Consider the following 14200-nt stretch of genomic DNA (forward strand, 5'->3'; position numbering starts at 1 on the left):
AAATCTCTTGCGATGTTGTGGTGGCTAATTGTTGCTGATCACTATTGTTTTTCTCTGGACTTGTCTGTCGACTCATTCAAAATATGGCTCCTTGAAGCAAATAGTCTTTGTTTCAACTTGAAAGACCAACTTGGAAAAAGAGAAAATGATTTAGGGAGGCATGAGCTAATTCTCTGTCTTCTGTATTATAGGGTGCTCCCCTCCTTTTTTTTTTGCTCTTGTGAAGAACTATAAGCGGGAGGGGCAGCGTGCCTTATCTAAGAGCGAGATTTGGGAAGTCCCTTTCCGTTGGAGGAATATCTTCCTGAACTCCCTCTTCCTTCGTTTCAGGATCAACCCAAAAGAGAAGACAAAGTCCATCAAGAGTCGAAGATGTAAGGAGTCTTTCCTTCTGGTAAAGAAGGAAAAGGTGGCCGTTGGGACTATGGATCGAAGTAAGCGGAATTCGATTGCGGGATGTCCCCCTCGTTTTGAACGCCTGGAAGACTTGGATGGCGGAGGAGGAGGGGATGGGAACGTGGCCCAGATGGGAAGAGTCTGGCCGTCTTCCTACCGAGCGCTTATAAGTGCCTTTTCCAGACTCACACGCCTTGACGACTTCACCTGTGAAAAGATTGGGTCTGGCTTCTTCTCTGAAGTGTTCAAGGTGAGTGGAGAGCAGCTATTTCGTCCTATCCGCCGCTGCCTCACCGAGGAGAGCAGACCTCTCTCTGAAGGTTTTTCCACTCTGGGGTGGAAGACGTTGATTTTCAAGAGGCAATATAAAAGCTCTCCTCTTGGCTGTTTATAATGTTGCGTAGGCCTTATTGTAGGAAAGTTACAGGGGTCAGGAAAGGCAAAACTGAAAATCCATGATATGTTTGCTGCTTTTTTTTTTTTAAGCATCCATTGCACAGTAAAGTATGGTTTTGTGTGCATATGCTTGGAGCTAGGAACCACCGAGTAGGACATTTTCCATATGGCATGCAATTGTCTCTTGAATTGTTCTACTCCTCTGAGCAAAGTCAGGTTGGTCACCCTGCTTTCAGCCCCCATGTGCTGCACAATAATGCCTGTTTTTTTTCCCTCTCCCTTTCAATTCCCTTTTCTTCTTCAACCCCTCACGTTTTTCACGCTCCACACGGAGACACCCCAGCCCCTTTCGAGCAGAGCTGGCTCCATTCCTCTGTAGACCCCTTCCGTCAGCACCACAGCGGCCCTGTGGAGCAAAGTTAAAATTGTGCAATCCCTCTATGTGTTTTGTCAGCAGTGTTCCTGCAGCCTCCTCCCATCGCAGTGAGGTTCTACAGTCGTTCTGGCTTTTACCAGCTGCCTAGAAAACCAAACAAGGATTTAGCAAATCAAAGTGGGGGAGAAATTGGTGCCCTCGGATTTTTCTGGTATCCTCGGATCACTCCCCGGCGTGGATCGGAGAGAGCTGAAGTAAAGTGAATGTGAAACTACAGCTGTAGATCTAGAGCTGGGGACTTGGGTTAAGAATAGGGGTTAAGAATAGGTCTATTTGGTTAGGGAGGCGAATTTGCAAGCCCTACCTTTGAGAGCTGGACTTGGTTACTTAAGGGAGGAGCCGGGGGCTTTTGTAATAGGGTTCCTGGGGAGATCATCTTTAGCAGCTCCAGCTGAATGGAGTAAAGTCAAAAGCAAATTGGAGTTGAGGATTTAAAAGAAGCAGCCAAGAAGGTGCCGAGCCAAACCGGGAAAGAGGACTTAGTCCAAGAGGAAAAGAACAGACAGAGGGTCTGGTCATCAGCCAGTCAATACAGTGTGTTTAGAAGTGCTCCGCTTGCTCTCTGCCAGTTTTCTCTGGAAGAACCATTCATTCATTCAGTCAAATTTATCGAGCTCTTATTGTTTGCAGAGCACTGTTCTAAGCACTTGGGAGAGGACAATATAACAATAAACACATACATTCCCTGCTCACAGTGAGCTTACAGTCTAGATCAGGGGAGACAGACATCAGTCAAATAAATAAATTACAGATATGTACTAAGCGAGTGCTATAAGTGCTCTGGGGCTGGGAGGAGGGAAGAACCAAGGGAACAAGTCAGCGCGATGCAGAAGAGGAAAGGAGGGGCTTAGCTCGGGAAGGCCTCTTGGCGGAGATGTCCCTTCAATAAGGATTTGAAGCGGGGAAGAGTTATTGTGTGAAGGATTTGAGGAGGCAGGACGTGGGCCAGGGGTCGGCACTGAGATAGGCGAGATCGAGCCACAGTGAGAAGGCAGGCATCAGAGGAGCAAGCCAGGATATTCATAGTCCTCAAAGGTTGTTTCCTGTCAATCAATAGTATTTGAGCGCCAGCCAAGGGCCAGAGAATTTTACTAATTGGGAGAATTCAACAGTCCCTCCTCACAAGATGGGGCAGATAAACAGATAATAAATCCTATCGTAGGCCACTCAAACAGTGCTATTGAGGCAGTCGTATTTATTACTTACTGGGTGCAGAGCACTCTAGTAAGTGCTTGGGAGAGTACAGTATAACAAGAAACAGACACATTCCCTGCCCACAACAAACTCGGCAGTTACTCTGTACTGAGCACTGTACTAAGCGCATGGGAGAGCACAGTAGACCATAAGTGATTCCCTAAAGACCACCCCAGAGTTGGAAATGAGCCCCCAAATAGGACACTGGGTCCCCTAGCTCTCCTGGGGCACTAAACACCAGATGAACAGCAAGTTAATTTAAATCCACTTCTCGCTCAGGGTCTCTCATTCTGGATCTGTAGGGGAGCCGATGACCACCTAGGACCTGTCTCTGGAGGGTGCCCTAATCTATTAATCAGTGGTATTTATCAAGCACTTGCGGTGTGCAAAGCACTCTGCTGAATGCTTGGGAGAGCACAGCATGATAGAGTGGGTAGACCTAATCCCTGTCCACAAGGAGTTTACAATATAGAGGGGAAGACAGTCATTAAAGCGGCATTCAAATAGGGGAAGGGGTTTAGGCAGGAAACATGTCTGCTAATTTTGCTGAATTGTCCTCTCCCGAGAGTTTAGTACAGTGCTCTGCATATGGTACGCGCTCAGTAAATACCCTTGATTGATGTCAGGATATGGACAGAAGTGCTGTGGGGCCAAAGAGGGTTATATTAGATGGTTTAAGGTACGGTTCATGGGCACAGTATCCCAGAAGAGAGGCCAATAGGGGAAAGGAGGGCAGACTCAAGGAGGGCCTCTTGGAGGGGTTGTGATTTTTAAGAATGGCTTTGAAGGTGGGGAGAATGATAGCCTTTTGGCTGTAAAAGGGGAGGAAGTCCCAGGCCAGAGGTAGTATGTGGGCAGAGGATCCGTGGCAAGATAAACGAGATCGAGGTACAGCGGGTATATTGGTGTTAGAGGAGCGAAGTGTGTGGGCTGGGTTGTAATAAGAGATCAAGGAGAGAGGGAGCTGACTGAGTGCTCCCAGGAGCACTTAGCACTTGTTCTAAGCTCTGCTTTGTCTAGAGACAAAGTAATCAGGTTGGATATAGAATGTGGGGCTGACAGTCTTCATCCCCATTTTACAGATGAGGTAACTGAGGTACAGGGAAGTGAAGTGACGTGCTCAAGGTCTCCCAGCAGACAAGTGGCAGAGCTGGGATTAGAACTCAGGTCCTTCTGACTCCCAGGCCCATGCTCCACCCACTAGGCCACGCTGCTTCTAGTGAAGGCTGTCGATTCCCGAAGGTAAAGACCTGGACAAAATGAATGGATTCCCACTCTCTTCATAAACAAGAGAGTGGAGGAGTTCATATGACCTTGCGGAGAAATTTAGAAACAAAACATTCCCCAGCCCATTCCTCTAATGCCTGGGTTACAACAAAGGGGCATTTCTTAACTGGGAGCCCCGGAATTCGAAGAGCACGCCTCGAACTTACGGTCAGATTTTGTCTTTCAGTTACTGTTGCCAGTAAGTGGGATTTTTTAAAATCCTAGGATGTTGCTAAATGTGTGATTGAGCTCAGAGAATGGCGAGTGGTCAGGGGCCCGAGGGGTCCCTTGGGTGAAGAGAGGTCAAGTCGGGTATACAGATGAGGTGATGGAGAGGGAGCCACAGTGGTGGACGGCATAAAGTGACGGCAAGGGAAGTCCAGCAAAATGTAGTCAGACATGCCTGCGGGGAAATCTATCCTTTATTGGAGACCGTGAATCACACTAGGTTTTTTCCCATTCAGAGTTGATAGTGATGTTTGTTATGTACATATTCTGTGCCATTCACCGGACCAGGGTAGGTACAAGCTAATCAGGTCCCACAGGGGCGCTGACCCTCTGAGGTAGGGGGAGGGCAGGTATCGAATCTCCATTTTGCAGATGAGGGAACCGAAGCACAGAAGTGAAGTAACTCGCCCAAGGTCTCGCAGCAGACAAGCGGCGGAGCCTAGATTAGAACCCAGGTCCCCTCGTGGGACAAGTAAGGCCTGCCCTGAAGAAAGCCGATGTCGCCAGGGATCCCGGCCCGCCGAATGAATCCCGTATGGGATCCAACGCGGTTCCGACCCCGCAAGGCCTCGGGAAAAATGCGTTTGACAAAATAGTTCCCCGGCAGCTTTCACGAGCCTTCCGGGAGGGGCCTGGCTGAATCAACATTGTCCGTCGTGAGGGCAGAGGTTTCTGGTTGGGGTCTCGGGGCCGGGGATTGTCCATAGATTTAATTCTTAGGTCTTTATCTACGAGAACTCTCACATGTAAAGTCTGCTATAAAATCTATTTTGTACAGTTTAACGACTCTTAGTTTTATCTCTTATGAGGCACTGCAAGCTGATTGCTCGGTTTGAAAGGTCAGGTGAACAGAAAAGTCAATCCCTGTCATAAAGCAAGAGGTTGTTTTCCTCAGAAGGCGGAAGGAGGGATGGGAGGCCTTAGACCCAAGTGATGCCGGTGCCCTAGGTGGGCAAAGGGAAGATCGAGAGCCAGCCGGGCTCGGGGTTGCCACTGCACGGGGCTGCTGGCCCACCCCTTTAATGGGTTTGCGAATGTGGCTCAGTTGTCCAGACCCTGGCCAACCCGATTTGCTTGTCTCTACCCCAGTGCCTGGCACATACTAAGCGCTTCGCAAGTACTGTAGTTATTCTTACTTGTCACTGAAAATGGAACAGTGAGGCGATAGGAACAGCAAGGCATAATGGATAGAGATTGGGCCCGGGAGTCACAAAGTCATGGGTTCTAATCCTGGTTCCACCACCTGTCTGCTTTGAGACCTTAGGCAAGTCATTTCTCTGTGCCTCAGTTACCTCATCTGTGAAATGGGGATTGAGACCGTGAGCCCCATGAGGGTCAGGGACTGTGTCCCACTTGATTTGCTTGTCTACAGTGCCTGGCACATAGTAAGCTCTTAATAAATACCGTCATCATCATCATTATTATTTCTGGTCACCTGAAAGACAGGAGCTCGCAAACCGTGCTCTTGGATCCTTTTCTTTTCCTTGCTGCAGGCCAGAGGGAGAAGCTGAGATACCCTTTCCACTGAGATATAAAATGCGATCACCTTTCTTGGGGCTTTGTTGGGCCTAATTGGGCTACTGGCTAGGGACCAAGCACTGTATAAACGCTGGGTAGAGCCAAGATGATCCTCAGAGGATGTTAGTTCCCTCTCACCCTCCTCGCTGCTCTACTGTGCCTAAGCCTCGCTTCCAGGAACAGTGTGGCCTAGCGGATAGAGCACAGTCCTGAGAGTCAGAAGGACTTGGGTCCTAGTCCTGGCTCCAACACTTGTCTCCTCTGTGACCTTGGGCAAGTCACTTCACTTCTCTGTGCCTCAGTTACCTCATCTGTAAAATGGGGGTGAAGACTGTAAACCCCGTGTGAGACATGGACTGTGTCCAACACGATGATCTTGTATCCACCCCAGTGCTTAGAGCAGGGCCCACAATGACCTTACAGTCTCTACAGTTCCCCCTTCATCAGCCCCAGCTAATAATAATAATAATTATGGTACTTGTTAAGGACTTAATATGTGCTAAGCAGCACTGGGGTAGATGCAAGTTAATCAGGTTGGACATGGTCTCTGTAGCCCATGTGACTCACACTCTTAATCTCCATTTTACAGATGAGGTAACTAAGGCCCAGAGAAGTGAAGCGACTTGCCCACAGTCACACAGCAGACTCGTGGCAGAGCCAGGATTAGAACCTGGGGCCTTTGGCCTCCCAGACCCACACTGTATCCACCAAACCACAACGGTCCTCCAGCCGACAATCTCATTGGCTAAACTTTACACAACTGCATCTTCTAGGTTACTAAATCTCGCCTGGTACTTCAAAGAGAGATGAGGCTGTAATTGGGATGGTTTATGCTTTTAGATTATAGTTTGTTATCCCTGGATCGCAGGTCTCCATAACAGGAGTAGGATATTTGTGAAGACTGGTCTTCTAGTCTTGTAGCACCTCCTAGTAGAGTTTGAGAGGGTCGAGCTGTAATTCTCTATTTTTATTTTCTTAAACTCAGTGCATCACTTGGGAGCAAACGACTCAACTTTTTCAGTCCGGCACGATTGGGAATGTATAAATATCTGCCAAATAGCCCTATTTATTGAAAACGGGTTTTTTTTAGCAGCTTCGACTTCATGATTAGGTCAGTCATTGAGCGTTAAAAACAACCTCTGTTGTCGATGTGCATCTCCTGCACTTCCCGGGAAACCGATCCGCCATCGGGTGATGAGTTGACAGCTCGTTTGCTCTGACGAGAGAAAAGTCAGCTAAACCAAACTGGAGGTACCAGCAGCTGGGAAGTCAGGTGTTTACCCTCTGTATGTAGGCTTCAGTGCTTTGCTTATTGCCAAAATAATCCATTACTGGGTGAGGCTGAATGTCCTGGAAAAATTAGGTTGCACCTACATTTATGCCGCTCACTGCAACTTTTTTTTCCAGTTGGGTGCCCAGGCTTTATTTTTTTATTTTGGGTTTTTTGGGGATTTTTTTTCTTAGTTGTTCCCTGGCCATAGTTGAGATTTATCATTGTTTTGGAGAAAAGCATGTGAAGATTTTGGGGAGAGCAGTGTGTAATAGTAATAAATAAAAATGGTTTCTAAGTGCCTCTGCTGTGTGCCGAGCACTGTACTAGCCGCTGTGGTCGATACAGAATCATCAGGTCCCACATGAACCTCCCAAACTAAGTAGGAGGAGAACGGGGTATTGAATCCCAATTTATTTATCAATGATTCTATAGACTAATAAAGTAAAGTAAGCTCTTAATAAATATGATTGAATGAATGAAGGAAAGAATATTTTGCAGATTTAGGGAACTGAGGCCTGGAGAAGGACCCAATCCTGGCTCTGCCTATTGCTTGTAGTGTGACCTTGGTCAAGTCACTTAACCTCTCAATACCCTGTACTGTAGAATGGTGATTAAATATCTGTTCTCCCTCCTGCTTAGACTGAGACCCCCATGTGGGACAGGGACTCTGCCCTACCTAATTCACTTGCCCCAGCCCTTAGAACAGTGTTTGACACACAGTAAACGCCTAGCACATACCACAGGGGACAAAAAGTGCTGCTCAGGCCGGGCTTCTGTTGAATAAGACCTCCTAGGATCCCGGTTCTGGAGCCCACTGTTTCCCGAAAGGCATTTTCTGGGCAGCAGCAGGCAGGAGGAGCCACGGATGTGCAGAAAGCAGGGAGCGGAATAATTCCCCGAATCCTCTGTCCTGCCCCAGCCAAGGAATTGCCCGTCATTGGCCGCTTGACAGTCGGTCAGAAGCCGCTGCAGCAACCCTCCCCATCTAGGCCTCTAGTCTCCAAGGCTCGTTAACTCGATTCTGGCATTTTATGTGTTGCAAGACGCTTGCGCCTCGGCTTGTGAAAACAAGCCAAGGCACAGTTTCTACTAAGAGGCCATTTTCAGACGAAAGCAAGAGTAGGACCCTGGGAAAGTGCAAAAGAGCCACAGCAAGTGTAAAGTAAAGCTTGGGAGACTGGAGAAGAATCATGATTTTTAAGGCACTACCATCAAACACCGCAGTGCTGACTACGCTGGTGCAAAGGAGCAAGCTGCTATTTTGCCTAGAAGAGAGAAAACCTAGGAATAAATGCCTGTCAGCCCTTTCCCCAGGCTGTAAGCTCGCTGTGGGCAGGGAACGTGTCTACCAACTCTCCCATTTCAAGACTTATCAATAATTTAGCATATCCATCTGGTGTTTGGGAGGATTTTCAGCACATCCAACAGGAGTTGCCGGGCATTTGCATCATTAACTTCATGAAGTTCAGTCCTCCGCATCGTTTCCATCAGACCCTCATTGGTATAGACGGAAAGCAGTATGGGAAAATAAGTTAGAAATGACCAAGAAAACCATACCCGCTGTCAAGCATCCACCTCGAGTTAGATCTTGCCTCCGGAAACAGGCTTGTAATGGGAAGTGGAAAAATGTAGTGCAAGAGGCTGTCTGGGTCGAAAATAACCGGTTCAGGGATTTGAAATGAATGAGTGGATGAGATCATAACTGTGGTATTTAAGCACTTACCATGTGCCAGACACTGGACTAAGCGCTGGAGCAGGTACAAGATAATTGGGTCGGACTCAGAGATCCCTAATGCATTTATTAAAGGACCAAGTTAGGGAGGTCAGGGGGAAGACTTGGGGGTGTTAGGAGGCTCGGGATGTTTGCGGATCTTGGGTTATTGGAGGAAGAGGAAGGAATTGATAAGGCACTGTCAAATACTGTAAGGCTCGTTGTGGGCAGGAACGTGTCCGATATTCGGTACTCCCTCCCAATTGCTTAGTACAGTGCTTTGCACAAGGTAAGCTCTCAATAAATACAGTTGAATAATAGAATGGATAACTCATCACCATGAGCATGGCTGTCAGAGAGAGCTGTCGTCACCCCTGTACTTCCGAACGTCTTCTGGGTGCCGTTGCCAGAGGACGGAAGGCTCGTCTGGGATTGACCGATAACCCCGGTCTGTGCCTGCCTCCGAAATGAGACCACGAGTGGGAATATTCTCATGGATGTAGACAGTCCCCCTCATCTCCTAAACTCGAGATCAACCAGTTGGACTCACACACCAAAAATTGTTCCATGCTCAAAAGAAAAACAAAAGTTGTTTTTTTGTTTTGTTTGTTTTTTGATACATGCTCTCAATGACCCAGTGCTCTCCATACATAACTCTTAATCTGTGGCGTTTTCTTTCTCAGGAGTCTTAAACAAGGGCCAGTGGCCGGTGGGAAGTAACCGACAATGGCCGCTACCTAATAATCATAATCTGTTGTATTTAAGCATTCAGTATGTGCCAGGCACTGTTCTAAGCGCTAGGATAGATATAACCTCATCAGGTTGGATGCATTTCCCGTCCCCCCTGAGGCTCACAGTCTTCATCCCTGTTTCTTCGATGATGTAACTGAGGCACAGAGAAGTTGTGACTTGCCCAAGGTCATAGAGCAGACAGGTGGCGGAGCTGGGATTAGAACTCAGGTCCTCTGACTCCCAGGCCCAAACTTTCCCCACTAGGCCGCCCTCCTTCTCCTATTTCTGTAGGAACGTTTTAGTGAGGTGGATCAATGGCCCATTCCCAAACAGCACGAGGGGGTCTTCCACGTGCAAAAAGCAGGTTGTTACATGCTGAGAATTTCTCCACTTATTTTCCTCCCCTTCTCCGCTTTCTACCTTTTTTGGCCGCTCCAGGGCTCTGCCTCATGCATGGGGTTTGCAAACACAAGGAAATGCAGCAAGAATCACTTCCAGGAACAAGAGGCAATAATGGAATCTTTCCACATCAACTGGTGGGGGGAGGGACAAAAGCGTTTCCAAACCCAAACCAGCACAGGCGAGGCAGAGCGAGGGACTGATTGCAACCGGAGAAACCAAAAGCCCCAAAATATCAATCACGGGGCGAAAAAGGGGATGGATCCCGCAGCCCCTCCCAAAAAAAGTTGAGCGGTGCTTTAGTGTGGAAGAGCCTGGGCTAGGAGTCGGAGGACATGGTCTCTAATCCGGCTCTGCCACGTGTCTGCCACGTGTCACCTTGCAAGTCACTTCATTCTCTGGGCCTCAGTTACCTCATCTGTAAAACGGGGTGAAGACTGAGTCCCATGGGGGGCGGGCTGTGTCCAATCTAATTACCTTCTATCTACCCCAGTCTTTAAAACAGTGCTGGGCACATAGTAAGTGCTTAAATACCACAATTATTGTAACTTTCCCTGAAACAGTCCCTTCCAACTCAAGTAAAAATGCAGTGTGTGACACAATACCGGAACGTGGCTACCGTCGACTACGGGGAAGAAAATTGGAAATCCAGCCTGCCCAACCAGCCCAGTCAGTCGTATTTATTGAGTGCTTACTGTGTGCAGAGCACTGTCTAAGCACTTGGAAGAGTACAATAGAACAGACCACACTCCCTGGCCACAATGAACTTAGCGTCTAGAGGTCCTTCACTATCTAAGCTACCTGAAATAGACTGAGGTACTCATTAAGCGCTTACTGTGGGTGAGACTTACTAAGGCTGGGTGGAACACAATATAGTCAAGCCCCCACGTGGGGCTTGCGGTGCCCCAGTTAGAGGGAGAAAGGGTCCTGAATCCCCATTTGCAGCTTGTCAGATTCATAGCAGGGAGTACGAGGGGGCCAACTGGGAAGTCTGAGGAATGGGATTTAATATGTTTTCTGATCATTTTATGGCAAGTTTTGACAAAATGAGGTATGCATTTGAGCCGATTAAACGTCACACATCGGAGCGAGTCTGGCAGCGATGCCCCTCTGCAAAAGCTTGGTAGCCCTTTTTGACCTGGGAAGGTAGGGCGGGAGCGATCTATTCCGTGTCGTTCAGTTTTTTTGTTTTCCTCGCTCTCATTACTCCTGAGACCTGGACCAGAACAACTCGTGTTGATTCCAAGTTCTAATTGGTGGCTCTTATTAAACCTGACTCTCAGGAAAACCAATTCAAGTAAGATAAGGTATTCCAGCAGCCCAGTCCGAGAACACGGGTGTATCGTTGTTTCGTTTTTATGCCACGGTGCTTGCGAAATGACTCAGAACTAGAGTTCAGGGCATTCACCGTGATGTTAGGCTGAAAGCTCCCAGAGGGGACGGATGGTGGCTTTCCCCATGCCACATCACAGAGTGTGGGCTGATTCCCGGATCAGGCCTGGCTACAGAGTTTTGTGTCTGTTTTTTGGGGTTTTTTAAAAATGATATTTGTTAAATGCTTACTACGTGCCAGAGAGTTAAAAGTCCTATAGTAGATACAAGCTAATCAGGTTGGACACAGTCCGTGTCCCATATGGGGCTCATAAATCTTAATCCCCATTTCACAAAGGTGGGAACTGAGGCTCAAAGGCGTGAAGTGACTTGCCCGAGGCCCTGTCGCAGACAAGTGGTGGAGCTGGGATTCGAACCCAGGTCCTTCTGACTCCCGGGCCCATACTCTATCCAGGAGGCCATGCTGCTTTAAGCTTCCGGTTGCCCGAGGACAGGAAGTACACACACACACACACACACACACACACGTGTGGCTTTTACATTTGAAGATGACACCGTTGTCAGTGAAGTCTATCCATCGGTGCAGATACAGCTGAAAAGCCCAAAGCAAAGCCTGTTGGAGTTAAGGTACCGGCAGGTGGTTGGAAAAGAGGCCGGCGGTCCGGTCAGGAGGTAGATTTGGAAGTCGCAGATCAAGGAACCGCACTCTCCCACGGAGGGAACGGAAAGATGCACATCTGACCAGCTGGGTGACGACATCTTGGGGTTCCCATTTCTAAGGGCTGCCTGTTGAAATGCGGTAAGCCCTCGGACTCAGTGACACAACCGGTTCCTGAAAGCTGCGTGAAGTCGAAACGTTGCAAATCAGAATCCGTTTTAGTAATTGTGGTATTCATTAAGGGCTTCCTATTGCCAGGCACCGTACCAAGTCCTGGAATTAGAAGCCAATTGGATTGGACACATTTTCTCACAGGACCAAAGTGGCAAATGGACTGGATCCTGAACCCTGGTCGGCTGCGTAATTTTTCCTGAAAATATTCAGAGTTGTGTAGCCAATCAATTGTAAATGGATATGTTGAGTCCACGATTGAGCGGCGGGCTTTTCTCCGTTGGGCTTTTGTTCATTCAGTCGTATTTATTGAGCGAGCACCATACTAAGCCCTTGGGAGAGTACAATAAACGGACACATTCCCTGCCCACAACGAACTTAGAGTGTAGAGGGAAGACAGACATTAATAGAAATAAATCACAGGTAGGTACAAAAGTTCTGTGGAGCTGGGAAGGGGGATGAATAAAGAGAGCAAGTCAGGGAGGGGCAGGAAGGAGTGGGAGAAGAGCAAAGGGGGGCTTAGTCAGGGAAGGCCTCTTGGAGGAGATGGGTCTTCAGTAAGGCTTTGAAGCGGAAGGAGAGTAATTGTCTCTCGGATTTGAGGAGGGAGGTTCCAGGAGGGAGGACATGGGCGAGGAGTTGGTGGCGAGATAGATGAGATTGAGGGACAGCGAAAAGGTTAGCACCAGAGGAGCGAAGTGTGCGGGCTTGGTTGTGGTAATAATAATTATGGCATTTGTTATGCGCTTACTCTGTGCCAGGCACTGTACTAAGCTCTGAGGAGAATAGTAGAGTAGCGAGGTGAGGAAGGTGGGGGCAAGATGATTGAGTGCTTTAAAACCAATGGTGAATAGTTTTTGACTCGTGGGCTCTCCCTGGCCAGCGGGCTCTCCTCTCTCTCCCCCCATTCACCGGCCCCTCCGGCCTCTGCCCACCCTCCCCTTCACCGCCACCACGGCTTTTAAAGTCGCCTCCCCATCTTCCCGCTGCTTCCATGCACCCCTCCCGCCATCGACCACACAAGACATTCCCAGACCTCGTGTCATGAAAGAGGCTGTCGAAAAGCCCTAAGCGATGACGTCAATTTAGAAAGTACCATCTGTCTTAAACTCAAACGCTAAAGCTCGAGGGCGGCCTAAAGTCATCCTAGTTAAGCCCAGAAGGTTGGTGACATTTTCACGTGGGAGCCCCGTGCTGAATTAGTTCGAAAAAGGCGTGATTTGGGGATTCCGAAGCTCACAGGGCGTTTGGCCTTATTACGTTCCGTCCTTTATGTCGTTCCCACCTCGTGTTATCGCTCTTGGAAATCACTCTAACTCAGTGATTCACTTTACCCTTCTTTACCCTCAGACCAGGGGGTTTCTCTGAACGAGTTGGATGTTTTCTCGTATCTACAGAAATAAACTCGTACAGAGGAAGTAACATATAACATTGTTCTTGTTTTTGAGGGTTTCCTATATGTAATGGGCTGTACAGGAAGATGACATCACTAAGTGCGAAGGGACTGCACAGAAAAAGCAAGAGAGACAATCCCGATCCTCAAGGAGGGCATGGTCTACTAAGGTCAGGGCACATAAAACAACAAAGTAGTTAAGGGAATGTGAGTCTATCGAGTGGATAAATAAGCCAATAAAGTCATAAAGTGACTCGCAAGTGCTGAGTTGGCTGAGAATAGTGCAGTGACTTAATCAGGGAGGGCTGCACGGAGGAGGTAACTTTGACCTGGGCAAAGGATATGGTTTTCATTGGGGGGACGCGGGGGGTGTCTCCTTACCAAGAACTGTGGTTTCTGATCAATTCCATTGACCCACCTGAGTCCTGACTGGGGTGGTGCTCCCCAGCACCAAAAAGAATAGATTAGAGTTAATGGTGCTAGGTGGGTTGGCCCTTCCTGTATGTTTTCATGTGACTGACCTAGGCTTACTGGTCACGCCTCATCCGACCTCTGGATAAGGACAGTTGTTTGGAGACCAGTAGGCATACCTAACTAGAGAGTCATTGCTTAGTACAGTGCCCTGCACCCAGGAAGTGCTCAATATAATACAAATGCCCTATAATAAGACCTGAAGCCTAGTGTGCACTCCATTTCGTTGTAGTCACTTTCCCACCCTCGCTGAATAGGAGTGCTGGGTATATAACACTGCACAAGTGGTTTTGCTGGGGACTTATCAGGGGATGGGGCTTTGCTGCTGTGGTTTGAAAGGGGCTTCGATGGTTGTCGGTCGTACGTACCGTTGGCCCCTCGCCCCTCCTAGCCCCGTCGTGCACTGCAAAATCGACCAAAAGGAAATCATCAGAACCTGTTTCGTCTTGAGCTGAGAAAAGCTAAAAGCACTGTGCTAAGCATTTCCCTCAAACAGCCCCGGAATGAGGCCCTCCTTTGCTAGATGTGTCCATATTTGGTTTTTATGGTATTTGTTAAGCGCTTCACTACTTGCCAGGCATCTTCTAAGCGCTACGGTAGTTTTGAGGTCAATCAGATTGGACATG

General features: G+C 48.3%; 1 protein-coding gene across 2 annotated transcripts in view; it reads left to right on the top strand.

Moving 5' to 3' along the window:
- Positions 1-14200, top strand: part of TESK2 (testis associated actin remodelling kinase 2) — a 67561-nt gene that overhangs the window by 14317 nt on the left and 39044 nt on the right. For both annotated transcript variants that reach the window (XM_029083202.1, XM_029083200.2), the window contains exon 2: positions 331-646. In XM_029083202.1, the coding sequence (XP_028939035.1) occupies positions 425-646 (222 nt within the window). In that variant the 5' untranslated portion in view covers positions 331-424. The remainder of the gene's footprint in view (positions 1-330; positions 647-14200) is intronic.

The sequence above is a fragment of the Ornithorhynchus anatinus genome, chromosome 18 (genome assembly GCF_004115215.2).
Source record: "Ornithorhynchus anatinus isolate Pmale09 chromosome 18, mOrnAna1.pri.v4, whole genome shotgun sequence".
Classification (NCBI taxonomy): domain Eukaryota; kingdom Metazoa; phylum Chordata; class Mammalia; order Monotremata; family Ornithorhynchidae; genus Ornithorhynchus; species Ornithorhynchus anatinus.